Source organism: Ambystoma mexicanum, chromosome 3q (genome assembly GCF_040938575.1).
Source record: "Ambystoma mexicanum isolate Mex_15411 chromosome 3q, UKY_AmexF1_1, whole genome shotgun sequence".
In the NCBI taxonomy this organism is placed as follows: domain Eukaryota; kingdom Metazoa; phylum Chordata; class Amphibia; order Caudata; family Ambystomatidae; genus Ambystoma; species Ambystoma mexicanum.
Genome location: NC_090926.1, coordinates 106302304 through 106317458, shown reverse-complemented (window position 1 = coordinate 106317458; position 15155 = coordinate 106302304). Strand labels below are relative to the sequence as shown.

At 44.9% G+C, this 15155-nt stretch overlaps 1 protein-coding gene across 3 annotated transcripts in view; it reads left to right on the top strand.

Annotated features, from left to right (window-relative positions):
* Positions 1-13787, top strand: part of LOC138582177 (uncharacterized) — a 30668-nt gene extending 16881 nt beyond the window's left edge. For all 3 annotated transcript variants that reach the window (XM_069653241.1, XM_069653242.1, XM_069653240.1), the window contains 2 exons: positions 6003-6078; positions 6563-13787. In XM_069653241.1, the coding sequence (XP_069509342.1) occupies positions 6582-8444 (1863 nt within the window). In that variant the 5' untranslated portion in view covers positions 6003-6078; positions 6563-6581 and the 3' untranslated portion in view covers positions 8445-13787. The remainder of the gene's footprint in view (positions 1-6002; positions 6079-6562) is intronic.
* Positions 13788-15155: the final 1368 nt, after the last annotated feature.

The following is a 15155-nucleotide window of genomic DNA, read 5'->3' as shown; positions in this document are numbered from 1 at the left end:
CGATACGCACCCTGGGTTCCAGTCCAGATGACAGGAGGCAGATACCGGGCAAGAAGGTAGAGAAGACGTTGATCACCTTGGCATTCTCCTACTGAGAGACCTATCAACTATATCGGCTTTATATTTTGACCCTCTCCTGGATGCCATTAGGCTAGACTTATGAAGGTGTGGCCTTCTTATTTGGTCTTGGTACGGCCGGATGACTGCTGTGAAAATGAATATTATCCCTCGACTCCTATGCCTATTCACAGCATTAAACACAAGACTCGCCAATAGTTTTTTCAGGGATCTCCGTGCAGCGGCAGGCAGGTTTGTGTGCCAAAATAAGTGTCTGAGGCTCAAGGAGCCCACTCTTGCCCTCCCGAGGGACAATGGAAGGTTTGGTTTGCCGATTTTCTCACAGTATTCTAAAAAATCCCAATTGAGAGTCCTTCTTGAACACACGAGGGACGATCTGGGGATGTATTGGACGTACCTGGAGGACATGGATGCACACCCAGTCACGGTGAGAGATCTGCTATGAGCTCCGCTCAAAGACATACCTGGTAGAATTAGAAATCACCCAACCATGGGGGTTTTGTGGTCCCTGTTGAGGAAGCACAAGCTTAACGACAGTCTATCTTTATGGCCCTCACCCATGCCCCAGATAGGATTTTGAAGTGGGAGTATTTTACTCCCTATTTTTGAAAGTTGGGAGTAAAATTATTTTTTAGGGAGTAAAAACTAGACCCGTTCCCAATGGGAGTATTCTATAAATGAGTAAACCTATATGTTCAACTGTAAAACTGAAATGTTTTTGTGAGAAATAAGACTTTGCACCAAGTTATTCATGCATATTAAAAGATACATTTGACCTCTTGCATAATCATAGTCGTTTCTACTCGAAGTACTACATGAACTACTAGTCCAAACACATCTATGGAACTGTTTGGTTGAAAGCAGGGGAACAAGCTCATATAAGTCCATTTCACCCCATGTGGTGGTATTGCCCAAAAATACAGATTTATTTGTGTGAACATTTGCCTTCGATTGAAGAAGTGAAGGACGTGCACCTCCCATCCGATCTACTTCAAATACTATTAGGAGTCCTGCCGGCACACAAGGACTAATATAGATATCCTAGAATGTGGGAGGCTATGCTCAGGGCGGGAAGGGTGGCGGTGGCCCAGAGATTGAAGGAACCCGGGGTTCCGGATACGTCAGAGGGGTTAATGAAACTCAGAGAAATGTCTCACGGTGGAGAAACCTACGGCTATGGTCAACGACTATATTGGTTCCTTTTGGAAAAATGGGGCCTTATGACTGCGAAATGGGCTTTATGTTCATTAGAAATACACTGGGACTACAATGCAAGGGACTGGAATTACTATACTTCTTTGAAGACTGATAATGGACGAGCACGTGAAGGGGTGGAGATTTGCTGGATGGGTCCTAGAATAATTATGAGCATTGTCCTCGAGGGGAGAAGGGTACCATGAAAAGGAGGCATTGGACAAGCTAGGATGAACTGGAACTGCTGGAAGGGGGGAGCTTGTGAGCAGAGGTGTGGCAGCAGTGTCCGCTTTTTATAAAGCCTATGGGCCCTGTCAACAGGCATGGATTATCTGGATCACTTGTAATAGTTTGGGGCTAAGGGGGAGGAAAGAGGGGTTTAAGAACGTTTTTGAAGCAAAGATACTATGGATTTCTGATTATATGTGCAAAACTTTAATAAAAACTGGATGATCCACAACCCTCTTCCTGAGCCTATGTGATGGTTGCAAATGGCACATCCATGGCAGAGTCCACGAGGAGGAAGGGGAAGCCAGAGAGACACAAAGTGAGCAGCGCTGCACCCCTGCTACGCCAGCTGAGGGCGGTAACTCGGCTGGTGGAGAATATCCAAGAAAGCAAGATTAGCTCTAGCCTATTCGGGGCTATAGCTCATCCCCTGACGGGAGGCCGAGACCAGATGGGGAAATCCCAAGCCTCTTGGTGGATCAAGCTATGGAGGGCAACTGTCCTGCCCCCTAGACCGGTGGGTGATATTGTCAGCCTGACAACACTGTCCATGGGAAAGAAGTGTTTGCTGGTGAGTTCACAGTAGTACCCTGGCAAGAGCATGCAGCAGAATTATTGCTACTAAGATAATGCCATAAGTGCTTGCTGGCGTAGGTGTGTAGGCTTCGCCCCACCGCGCCTCGGAAGGTAATCTGCCGTCCAAAGTTGGCCATATCTCGGCCAAGGAGTTTTCCACAACCAAGAGAAAGGTAAACAATTGTGCTGTGAACCAAATTACTGAGACTCCATTACATTAAGGAAAACCATACATTATCAGTCCACTTATAGTAGGTCGTTTAATCAAATCTGTTGTCTCTACCGATGCATGGAGCATGTGGTATGTGGTAGGTGTAACCCCCCTTCCAGCACTACAGATGTTACTCCCCTCCCATACTTTGGGGCTAGGTCAATAAAGCAAAGGTCTGGGTAAGACCAACTTGGATGTTCTCGGAGACTCCAGCAAACTAAAAAACCTTGTGGCCATGTTAGTTTTAAACCACTGCATATAGATTTAACTATCTCCTTTGTGTGTGTAGCAATATTTACACTGAGCGCTGCTACCCATTGGCTAGTAATAATGAGCACTTGGCGAGCATGAAATAGTGTGCTCTGTGTATGTGCAAAACAGACAGCGAGTTTTCATGCATAACTAGTAGCTTGCAGCTTGACATTTTTATCCACATGTCTACATGATGCCAAAACATGTCTGGGGGCGCTTTTGATCCTGTGCAGAAAAGATGTCGCCTAGCAGGCCAGGCTGAACATGATCCTATTGGCAAACTGAACATTTTCTGGAGGCTTTGCCAGCCTCATGTCAGCAGTCCCGATTAATTCAAAACCTTCCGCCCACCACCCTTCCGTTTAACCAAATGTGGGCACCATCTACCATGAACACATTAAAGCAACAGAGATCACAGAATTATCAGAAGGCAATTCAATGCCTTTTTATTTGCAGTAGACACAAAATTGGGGTTAGATAAACACCTATGGGCTGGGAAATATTCGAAATATAAAAACTGGGTTGCCTACGAGGCCTGGCGATTTTCATACTTTTTTCTGCTATGCCCCTCCCCTCTCTTCCCCCACCCTCTAACCAACTCCCCAAACCTAAATATATTATATACATTAATTGTGTATGTTTGGGGTTGAGGGGAACTCTCGGAGAAGAAAAAAGGGACCATAAGGGACTCTCAAAATGAGTCCCCCAAACCTACCACAACCGAATGAAGGTTGTTTTAAACACCTTTTATCAGTTAAACCATACTCTCTTCTGTTTGAAATAGCCAATCAAGGTAGGCCACCCCGTTTTGTGTTCTGGACTATTCCCTCCCGATAGTTTATGTCTGATGCACATAAAGCCATTGAAGCCCGTTCTGATCTTCGCGAGTGTGCTGTGGGTCTCACACTTTCACAGTTATTGGTGCCCTAGTTTGGTCAAACTGAAGGTTTGACAGGTCAAATGAATTGATCAGGGCTGCTGGCATCACGTTGCTCAAATGTTCAGCTTGCCCTGCTATTGTAGAATGGGAAATACCATAAGCAAGTCACCCCTCTCCCCTCCTCTCCCAAAAGGGAAGTCCTGCCTTATCTGCTATGTGCATTTGTTTTCTGCAGAGGACTACATTAAACCCCAGACGTGTTTGGCCTCAGGTGTCAATGGGGTGTTGCCAGGGTCTCTAAGCACAGCACTCGGGACCCACATCTTGGCATGCCACCCACCCGTGTGGCATTTGCAAAACTAAAGGTTCATGACTGGAAGGTTACATCTTTTGAGCTCATGTGGTGCAACCGGGACTCCAGGGAGTAGGGCACAGCAATGTATGGTGGGTGGTACCCAACCAGTTATGGAGAAAGGTAATAGAAAGCCATGCAAGAAGGGTTAAGTGAATTGATACTTTAGGGAGTGTGGGTGTGGTGGGGGGGGTGAGGTGCCTTCCAGTGGTGAAGGGAGCACGCAAAGAAAGAGAATCTGCGCGAGCAGGACCATGGTGGCAGCCATGGCAGATAGGCGTATCCGGAACAATGGCAGTAGAAAAGCGAATATGTGAGGAGTCGCTAATGATTAAAAGGCAAAATCACTGACAGACGGGCGAGGAAGCGAGCTGGCTTTCTCTGAGGTTGCCCTGTTTAATGGCAGAACCGTGGGCAAGGGAGTAAGCAGCAGCGAGGTGCCCTTTGGCAGTGATAATGAAAGTGCAGTGCCTTTGTGAAGTGTGAGATTAAGTGTCTTGTTGAGTATATTTAGGGGATGGGGTTGACGCATAATAATGGTTAACACGCAATATTGTAGTTGAGGCAGCGCCCCCCCCCCCCCTCGCCCCCTTTCCAGGAATTGACACTGATTGTCACGCCCTTTGGTGGTCAAATCACATGATTTTGCTCATTGGAAAAATGATGTGAAGACCTCTGCTCCCATGGAAGGAGCTATGTCTGCTTGATGTCTGAAACCTTGGTAACCTAAGGACCCAAGATGTATCATTTAGGCGAGGCCAGTTCCTGTTGAGTCTGGCAACTCATGTGGATATGGGAGGGGGTGGGGAGAAGCTGCAGAGATGAGGCTAACGTTTCCATGTTATTGCATTACCGATACAAAGACTGTGTTTGCACCTGGCAGGATTGCGTGACATGATGGACGGAAAACCCTTTCTGTGTTGTTGGAATGGAGGATTTAGGAATGGGTGTAGAATGCGGCTGCGTATACACCAGCACGTTTGGCAGTGATAGCACAGGCAGAGAATAGTGTATTGATAAGATTGCTGTGGTCCATCTTATGTGCTTGAGGTGAGATGGTTGGGGTGGGGGTGACGTTTGCGAGGTTGGGTCTGGAGAAGAAATGGAAACTATTATTGCTCCCAACACTTTTTGGGGTACACAAAATAGTTGTCCGAGCAGGTTTGTTTGTTAGTTAAATGGAGATTGACCTGATATGGGGAGAAAAAAAGGGAGCTTGTAAGGTATAATGGTTAGGTGGGATGTTCGGGTGACGTTAGGGACTTTTGGCAACTAGACATTCTATAGATAAGTTCAGTGTGGCGGGGTGTGAGAAAACCTGTAGCTCTGCACACAAAGTCGACGGCATTGACTATAGTGTGTGTATGTCTGTGTGTTGAGAGGGTTGCATTGTGCCTGTAAACCCACAGAAGGTACTTAACACGTCATTATACAACTACTTAAAGTGATGGATCATATTAGGAGCTTGGGGCAAGGAGGGGCACACAAATCTACACTTGCCGGTTGCCTAAATGGCAATGAATTGCTAGGTTGGTAAGAGAGATTTTACTTGCTGGAATGCCAGCTCTGTACTAGGTTAGGCAGGCTGTATACGGGGGCTGTGAGCCCTGAAAGCGGGAACTGTTATGCCCCAGAACAAAGGTTTGTGCAGGAGGCCGGATTTGGAAAAAGTTGATCTAAGGTCTGGGGTACAAAGGGCCACCCCAAAAGGAGGAGGAGGAGGAGGAGGAGGAGGAGGGAGGAGAGGAGGATTTTTTGGTCTTTGAGGGTGGGTTGGTATGTTTGGAGCTGCAGGTATGTGTAAGAACTATTTGCTGGTTCATGGTTTAGAGATCTTTGACAATATCTTTTTGGGTGTGGGGATTTCCCTTTGTGGCTGTGCTTTGCTTGATGAAAGGCTCCTTTATTCAGAGGTTCTTGAGGCTGGTTGTCTCCCTCCCTCTGCCAGGTGGTAGACCTAGTGCACACCAGGATACTGCATCGCCCCACTGGTCGATTGTCGGACTGAGAACATGTGGCGGCTTCTGTGACATATTACTGACAGTGGCTTAGTTTAGCCAGAGGGCCCCTAGTGTGTTAAATGTGCCCATCTACCCTAGGAAACTGTATTTATTGACTGGGCTAGATAGGACAATTAAGTTTGTATAACGATTAATGCAGCATAACAAATGCATTGTAGCATACTCTGTAACATACTGGAAGTCTCATTGCTACCCATTTGTCTTCTGCAGGAAAAAAAGCAAGAGTCTAGGCTGATTCAGCCGTGCTACCAAGGGAACAGACGTGAGGTGCCCAAAATAAACCCAGGTAAGTTTCTAGTTAACCCAAGGCTTTCTCCTGCACTCCAGCACTTGTTATGTAATTGATCTGTATTTGTGACCTGACCTTTCCTCAGCCATACATACATGTGGGCAAAATAGCATGGTGTAAATGCATCGGTATTTGGGCAGCATGCACTGCGGTGATGTTCTGGGACACTTCATTTTGCCATGCCACAGTTTTTATTCGCTCTGCAGCGTACCAGGCAGGGCCCCAAATGAGTAGGTGAGGGCTACCAGAAAGTGGTTTCTAAGCTGAAGTTTCCGGAATCAAGACTCGGTTGCTAGTTTGTTTGTTAAATGAAAAGCACTGCTCTGTGCCTTTTCTAGATGTGTATTTGTAAAGGGAATTATCTAGCATGGGGTACTAGTAGGGTGTTTGGGAAGGGTGGGGCATAAACTGGGAGGGGAAAAGGTAGTGCAAAGGTTTCCCCCTTCTTCTAATTAGTCCTTTGTGTATATTCCCTCAATAGGCTGGACTGATGCTTAGCAATGCCGCGTAAAGTCAAGACTGCCGAGGAGTATGCACGGGAGCATGAAGAATTCTCAGTGAAAGAAGCTGATGGAACCAGGATGTTAGTTTGCAAGTATTGCACAATGACAATCCTACTCAGAACTGGAAAGACAGCAAGTCGAATTGCTGAGCATCTTTCTTCAAAGACTCACCTCAAGTGTAAAGGCCGACAAAATGTTGAGGGTGGTGCACGTCAGTTGTCCCTTCCTGAGACATTGCCCGGTTTAAAGAGAAATTGCAGTGTTTCCCTTCCTGAGACATCAACTGGTTTTAAAAGAAAATGTGATGAGGAAAACAATGTGAATCATGAATTTGCTCGTGCCTTGGTGCAATCTGGGGCCAGTTTACACCAGACGGATGGGCCAATAGGCAAACTGTTTTGCAGACACGCCCCAGCAGCCACAATGTTGCCCAAAACCACTGACATGTATGAGAAATACCTACATGAAATTTTTCTGACCGACCTTGACCACATTATAGAGTTACTCCATGGTGGTGTAAAGGTTTCAGTCACCATTGATGAAACTCCAGAGATGCATGGTGAGCCAGCACTGGCCGTTCTCTTCACATTTTGCGACCCTAAAATTGGTTGGGTGCGCCGTACTATCATGGTTGATTTCGACATTGTCGACACTTGCAATGCGGTATCAATTGCAGCATTGCTCCAGAAACTGCTTGGCAAGTTCGGAAAAGATTGGTGTGATGTAGTCTGTATTTGCAGCAAATCTGCCAGTTGTATGAAAAATGTGTGCGACGATCTGTCAAGGGGAATTCCAGAGTTTAAGGCCTTTCCCATGCAGGACCCTTGTCGCTTAATGGATGGTGTTTTGAAAGCTGCGTTGGAGTCCTCAGAGTTGATGAAGAATGCAGTTGACTTTGTAGTGCATTCTGCAGCACTGTTTAGTTCTGCAAATGAGCTGAAACGCAAGTACTTCTCCTTTTGCACCACGTATGCCGTAAAAGAAAAGTTGATTCCAGCGGTTTCTTTTGGCCGTTGGTTCTCTGTGCTAGGTGCAGTGAATGCTATACTGTCCATGTGGCGACCATTAACAGAATTTTTACTCAGTGATGGTGCCACGGGCAAGAAATGCGATGACCTTAGGGAACACATCAATAGTGAGGAGAAGAAAAATACTCTTTACTGTGTCCTTAGATTTTTACAAGAGAACATTGTGGCTCTAGATGACATAATGAAACAGTTGGAATCCGAGCACACACTCCTCCTCCAAGTGTATGATGTTATTGGTGTGACTGTGAAGCTTCTGCTTGAGAGGAAGCTGGGCGACACTTTCAACGACTTTGGCTATGTGACGTGTGCCCTTTTGGAATGTCTGCCACCTGGGAAACAAAACAATGTCGAGGAGGCTTTTCGCAGATTTTATTCAACAATGTATGACAAATGGCACGCAATCTTGTATAGAAATATCCAATCGGCAACCAAATCATTTGAAGTACCTGAAGCCTCGTTGTGGTATGCGGCGCTGGTTCTTGACCCCTGCCGCAAAGGAGAATTTTCCCCAGACTTTGAAGAGTACAAGTTTATGTTTCACCGTTTTGATGACTCTGTGGCTTTACGCACGCAGTTCAATGCATATGTTTCTGACCCTGTCCCTGGGAAATCGCATCTTCAGGTACCGGAATACTGGGTGGGAAAACTCCGGCAGTGGCCCGAGCTAGCAACTTGTGTACTGAATATTCTGGCCTTGCCAGTCTGCACTGGCAGTGTGGAAAAGTCTTTTTCGCAGATTAAAGTTTTCATGGGTAGAAATGAAAAAGGAAGCATGAGCAAAGAGTCGCTGAAAAAGTACTGCATGGTTTACTACAACCAGTTTGATTTGTAAACATGTGAAATACTACTGTACTACGATATTATCCTTTGTGTTTATAGTTGGAAACGGCAAACCTCTTAGCTAGCTAGTAGTCTAGGTGGCCCTACTTTTCAGGCGAGCCTTTAACTAAATGTCCAGGCCACTTTAATTTCTGCTTTCCTGAATTATCTGCTTCCGAGACCACCTTTATGCATTCCTTTGATTTACCTAATGCCTACTGTTTCATTCGTCGAGTGGTGTGAAATAGTTCTCATTAATTATCTTTTATACTGTCAATTTCAGGGTGCAAAATGTGCACCTGCCACTAGCGATTGGCTAGTGATATTTGACTTTTGTTGACTAAGAAATAGTGCTCTTGGTATATGTATAGAATTGAGATGGCGAGTGACTTTTCTATGGCTGGCTAGTAGCTTGCAACTTGAATTTTTGCCCCCCTGCTGTAATGTTGTTTACTCCAATTGTATGTATGATTAGAACCGTGGGTCATTGCTGCCATCTCCTGGTTAGTTATGAAACTGCAAGTTTCAAATGTTCAAGGCAAGAACCTGGGTAGGAAATTAAATCATGTCCCTCTCGGTCCTCGTTCCAAACGCCTGCTCAGATTGTATTTGTTCTCCTTGGTTCAGTTTATACATCATGAAACACCAAGGAAAAACTGCACGGAATAAACCAGTGGAGAAAAAGGTCTGCTTTGGAATATGTACATATTGTAATATTTGTGTTCTAAATATGTGTTTGTATCTTGAAACGGTTGTGTTGTAATAGATAATGCATACCCTGGAGCCTTTCTGCTCCAAAATAATTATGCCTGTTGTACATTTAGCAAGGAAATCATTTTCTGTATACTGTGGAAAAACACTTTGCCAGGGTTATTTTGGTGTGGAAACACACACGCTTGCAAACCTACGTGAAAATACACCAATGAATTAAAACAAGTAACATTGTAAACTGAAAACCGTGACGAATCCTATCCCTGCTGCAACATGAAGAGGTTTCCTCCTAGTGAATGTCTTGCACACCTAGAAGCCTATGGAATGATGTCTTCCCACGGTCTTCAGGAACTTTGGCAGTGGGATTGATGTGATGTTGATAACATGCTGCATTATTCGCAGTGCTGGGACTACCCTGAAGTCCAAAGCCGTCTTTCCACCCCTCAAAAAACCTCACTTTTTGTATATAGGCAAGAGTCACCACACCATTCAGTCAAGGGAGATGAGTGGGGTTCTGGATAACAAAGTGACAGGGCACAGATTGCCCAGAGAGCCGCCAAGTCTAGGCCCTGGAAGTAGAAAAGAGTGTTGCCTGATTTCCAGCAATCCCAAACGTGCCTCACCTGCATCGGTAGTGCTCAGATGATTTTAGGACTGCAAGCCAAACTGGAAAAGGAGCAAGCACGCTTTCAACCATCATATTCACAAATGATTGCAGACAAACTCGTTTTCCTGCTGCCTGATGTCTGGAGAGAGTTTCCAATGAGCTTTCCGTCTACAACTATGCTTAGTACCGTTCTACTAGTGTTCACCGAAGGTACCTGTTATTTGTCCTGTTTTTGATGTTCTAATGTCTCTGTCCTGTGAAAGAGCCAGCCAAATTATTCAAATAGATATGGTGCAGTTTTCAGCCTTGTTATCCAGTTTGCAGGTGGGGGTATGTGTTGCTTCTTCTTTTATTATGATTCTCAAGGATTCTGAGTGTAAATGCACCCCCGCCTTCCAGCCACCTGATCTGTGTCCTCTGGCAGAACAAAGCCTGAAGGTACATCTTGAGATCTTCTGTGGCGCCTGCTTGTTCTTTGCAACCCAATCCAGGACTGAAATCCTCCTCCCCACCAATTGTAGTCAAAAAGGTAGTTGTGCTTTATCAGCAATGGTTGAATGTGTATTGCTGCCCTCCAGAGAGTCCTGCAGCTGTTAATCGATCTGACGCAACACCAGGTACAAGCATAAAAAGCCACACCCGTAACCTAATGACCATACACATTGAAATGGACGTAAATTGCAAATGGTTGCTTGTTAATTTGTTGCCCCAACTCCCACATCATTCCACTTGCAAGGAGTTCTCTTTCCCAAGGCAAATCTTTCCTCCTGGTCACTTTTATTTCATGTCACGGTCATCAATTCAACCATACATTATTTTACTTAACTTTCCAATCTTAATTCTCCTGAACATATCCGTTTCCTGCCCCGCCTTCGTACTCTGGCGCTGAGCTGATGAAGCACTTCCTAACTCAGTGATGTCCCACCACTCTGGATAGACATCCACAATGTTTTTGTCTGTCTAAACCTCTCCTTGGTTAAACCGTCATTCCCCATGTTTTTAAGTGTAGGTATAAATCGTTGTCTGTGATAAACCTCGTCCTTCCTGTAATAAGGTGTTGCCATTTTATATACATAAATTCATACATAGTGGCCTCTGCTTCCTCCCTGCAATTTACGCTCTTAACCCATCACTTTTTGTGTGCTATATTTACAGTATGGTAGGTCTTCTTGCTTGTTTAGATGGCTGATCTTGGAAATGTCTATTCTTATATTGCTGCTAGTTCCCCCCTACTGCTATCCTTCCCATTCTCCCCCACTCCAGCCCTGCTAACCTGTCTGCCTCCCCCACTGTCCTTGCTGCTATGTCTCGTTCTCCTCCAGTGCCCTCTCGGCTGCACCATGGAATTGGCCAAGGGATTTAGCCCTTTTGCTATTTCCTATGGCGGCTGTAGCAGTTTCTAGTTTATTTTCACAAAAAATTGAGCACAAGGATTAATGCAGCAGCAATTTCCCAACAAAAATAGGCTTGGAATGCAAGAAGCTAAGGAAATGGTACTGCTTGCAATGCTTAGTAGAAGGGTAGAGCGGCAAGCGCCAACTATATATCTACCTCAAGAAGCACATTATACTAGTGTGTCTCCATTTTATAAAAGCTGAATTAAGCCCTGGATGGTGGAGTACAAACGGGCCAGGATTCAGATACTAGCTCAAAGTCAGACGAAAGAGCAGAATCAAAACTCGCTAAGAAGCAGTTCATGCCTAGGAATTTGAGGTCAACTCCAGGAAGGGAGGAGAGCGGCAACTTCGAAGAAACAAAACTTAAGAGCATAGCAGCCAGCCAGTGAAGGTTGAGATAAGGAAGCCCCAGACAGGTGGCAAGGCTAAAGGAAGAATCAAATACACAAATAGGGGGAAAATTAAGCAGATTCACGGTGACCTAACACATGACCAGCCAAGCGCGAAGAGGTACCAATGTCTGATGTCACCCAGAACCCGAGGATGCCATAACTTTTCCTGATAAGCTACAGTTTTGAGGCCATCCTCAGCCAACTAATTGACACATAGCCCTAAGGTACTGATTGATGGAAGGGAGGCAGGTTGAATCCTGGGGCACATCGCACCTGGGTGTCCATTCTGCATGCTGCTAATTAAAGTGGAGATTTATGCCTAGGGGTGTAACCCACCCAATCACCATGGACCAAATAATCTAGGGTCCTATAGCTAGTAGAACCAATGAGACGTCGTACTTGTAGTGACGTCTATCACAAGTGATGTAGAGGGATGGGCGTAGACGCCCACCCGATAAGAGTTATCCATTCCTCGCACTCTGTTACCGTATGCATATATAGCACCTATACTTAAGTTACCTTTTCTGAACAATAGAATTGCATGACAAACTTATGAGTGTAACACGTCAACGATGATGAAAATCTGCTATAACTGTTCCTGCCTGAATGAAGAATTTGGGAGTTGAAGCGAGACGGGCAATCGCATCACTGTTGGTTTACATTGTTTGCCCGTTTTATTTACTTGTCATTAAACAGACTTCCCTTTGCCAAACTACTGAGTTGCTCTTATTGATTGGTGTTGGAGTAAGGGAATCCTGCACCCCATCCTCCTCAAAGTGCAGCTATCTCGTCTTAAAGTACTTGAGGGCAAGCTCTGATCCCATGGACCCGTCAGAGGTCGCTCTGCCCTCCTGTACACACTCCACCAACATCCACATCATACTTTAATGGTTTCAAACTCTCAGGAAAGATCAGAAGAAGCATTCAATTCATTCACCTTTTGAGCTTCCACCCATGTTATGTTATTGTGATTTATGCCCAAATAAGGGGGGTCCTGGGAGTGTCTCTCTCTTCCGACCTATATCCTGGGTTAGAGTCTCAACCAGAGTGTTTAGCTCACCATCCTTTCACAGAAGAGATATTTCCACGACCTATCAGTCTTTGTCCTGCCCAAGGTCAGTCCAGCACTGAAATGCCAGTCAATTCTCTTCTGAACAAGAGTACCAACAGCAACCCCAGACATGTGTCGGCCTGGTTGTGATTTCTTCCGCACACTGCTGCCATTTTCATGGACTCCAAGCGCTCTGGTGGATCTGAAATGGAAGGAGGGCTGGGAAGGCTTAGTTAGTGGGATTGAGAGGGAAAGTGTAGTGATACACGAAATTGCAACCTTGCCAATCAGGGCTTTAGATGACAGCATTAGCCGCTGAAAGCCAATAGTGTATTCAAAGTATGTGCTAAAAATGCTGACAGTAGTCTGTTGTAGCACTTCCATTATGCAGTAGTGAGCTACAAGGAATATGCAGGCCTAGTATGAAATAGGTCACATTATGCATTGTTGATAGACAGGCAGGGAGAGGGCCCCTAGCTCTGTAGCTAATAGGTATTTTTGGAGTGTTTGGAACATCATGGCACCTATATAGCGCTTAGATAGCCAGTCTTAAGCGCTATAAACACTAAGCTATGAGTGCATGGCTTTTAGAGCTTGCAGATGGGGTTAATACATCCCTGCTTCCCTTAGAATATTCAGCCTCACTAACGGTAGCCCTGGCTCCAAGCTAATCTTCCTTTTCTCTGGGAAGGTACTGATAAGACATTCCTCAGCCTTCGCAGATGGGAACCAGGGAGGGGTAGGAGCGAGCAGGGAGCCTCTCAGAGAGAGTTGGGTTTTTTCCATGAGCCAGTTGCACAGGGAAAGTTCTGGAACTGTGCGTCATGGTGACTGACAGCACGAGATTATAAAATATCCATGCACACATGACTCGGTGGGAGATCGTCCTGTGGACTTGATTCATGCACGGTCAAGTGCCCGGAATTGGCTCTGACGGTGTCCTCCAGCATTGTTTTTCTGAGCGGGGCTTGTTTTTACAGCTAGCTTATGAAAAGCCAAGGTCTCCCAGTGCTGATTAAAGGGACGTAAGGCTGTGTTTCTCTATGTTTCTCTATATTTCTCTATATTTCTCTATGTTTATCTAAGTTCCATGTTTCACTATATTTTGCATTGCTCTATGTTTTATGCTTTGTAATATTCTTTAACTTGAATCCCAAATGTATATGAAATTCACTGCTTAGAATAAATATGCTAAAAACTTTGAAAGTGTTATTTGTCACTAGCATGAGATCACTGCTCAGCACAATAGAACCTGTATTTTGGGCTGAATAGGGTATTTTTGCTCTCAAAGGGCTGGCCCCGAGGAAGATTTTGCCCATATCAAGACAGAAAGCTCTGATATTATGCAGTTAGCCTCAATTTGGAAAAACATGGTTACTGTCTGCTGGTTTGTTTTTAGTTGGTAGATGTTATGTGATGTTTGCTGTATGGGTTGATTTGTGTGTGGTTTAGTTTCCTGTTGGGTGTTGCGGAGTGTGGGCTGGTTGTAGTGGTTTTAGGTTTTTGCTGTGGTAGAGGTAGGAGTGTGTTTTGTTAAGTGTTTGTGGGTGAGTATGCAGGATATTGGAGTTGTTAGTAGGGCTAGTGGAGAGTCTGTGTCCTTTTGTGCCATGGTTCTGTTGATCTGTCGAGTTCATATTATTCTATGGTGTTTTGTGGTAGAATGCTTTATTTCTTTGGGTAGCCATGTTTCGGTTCTATTGTTATGTGTTGGCCGTTCCTTTCAATTATGTTTCCTGTTTAGCTCAGTGAGTTAAAGAGCCATGCATGTACCAATGTTCTGAACTTAAGGTGATCTTCTGTTGGTCGTTTTTTCTTTGATAGCTGGTTCCAAAGTTTTGTTGCGATGCAGGAGAACGCTGTTCCACCAAATTTCCGCCTTGAGAATTGTTTAGGTTCGAGGCAAATGACATTGCTGGACCTTAGTGCCGATTTGGTTTGTATATAGAAATGTTTCCCTTTATGAATCCTGCTCCTTGGCCATGCTCTATGTGTTATGCATAGTGTTTTGAAGAAAATGTGATTTATGAGCCAATGTAGGGTTCTCAGTGCTGGTGTGATGTGTTCTCTCTTCGTGAGTCTGAGGAATAGTCTTGCTGCTATGTTCTGTATTTGTTGTAGTTGTTTGGTATGGTAGTGTGGCATTCCAAGATGGATGCTGTTGGCGTAGTCTATTCTTGACATGATGAGAGAAATGACAGTGCGTGTTCTATGTGGGAAGGTGAAAAAGGGAAGTATCCGCTTGATTGTGTGTATGTGGAAGGAGTACTTTTTCTATTACTGTGTTGACTTGTGGTTCGACTGTTGAGTTGTTATTCATTAATATTCCGAGATTTATGACCACTTCGGATGGTTCCAGTCGATTTCTTATTTCAGGACGCCATGGAATACGGTGTTGGTTCGACGTGTCCTTGGGCATAATCATGATTTCTATTTTGTCCGGGTTTAGTTTAAGGCTGTTGGTACATACCCGATTATTTATTTCTGCGAGGCAGTTGATAAGGTTGGGTCTTGTTCTCCGCTACTGTTGATTTTGTTGATGATTTGTGTGTTGTCTGCGTAATTG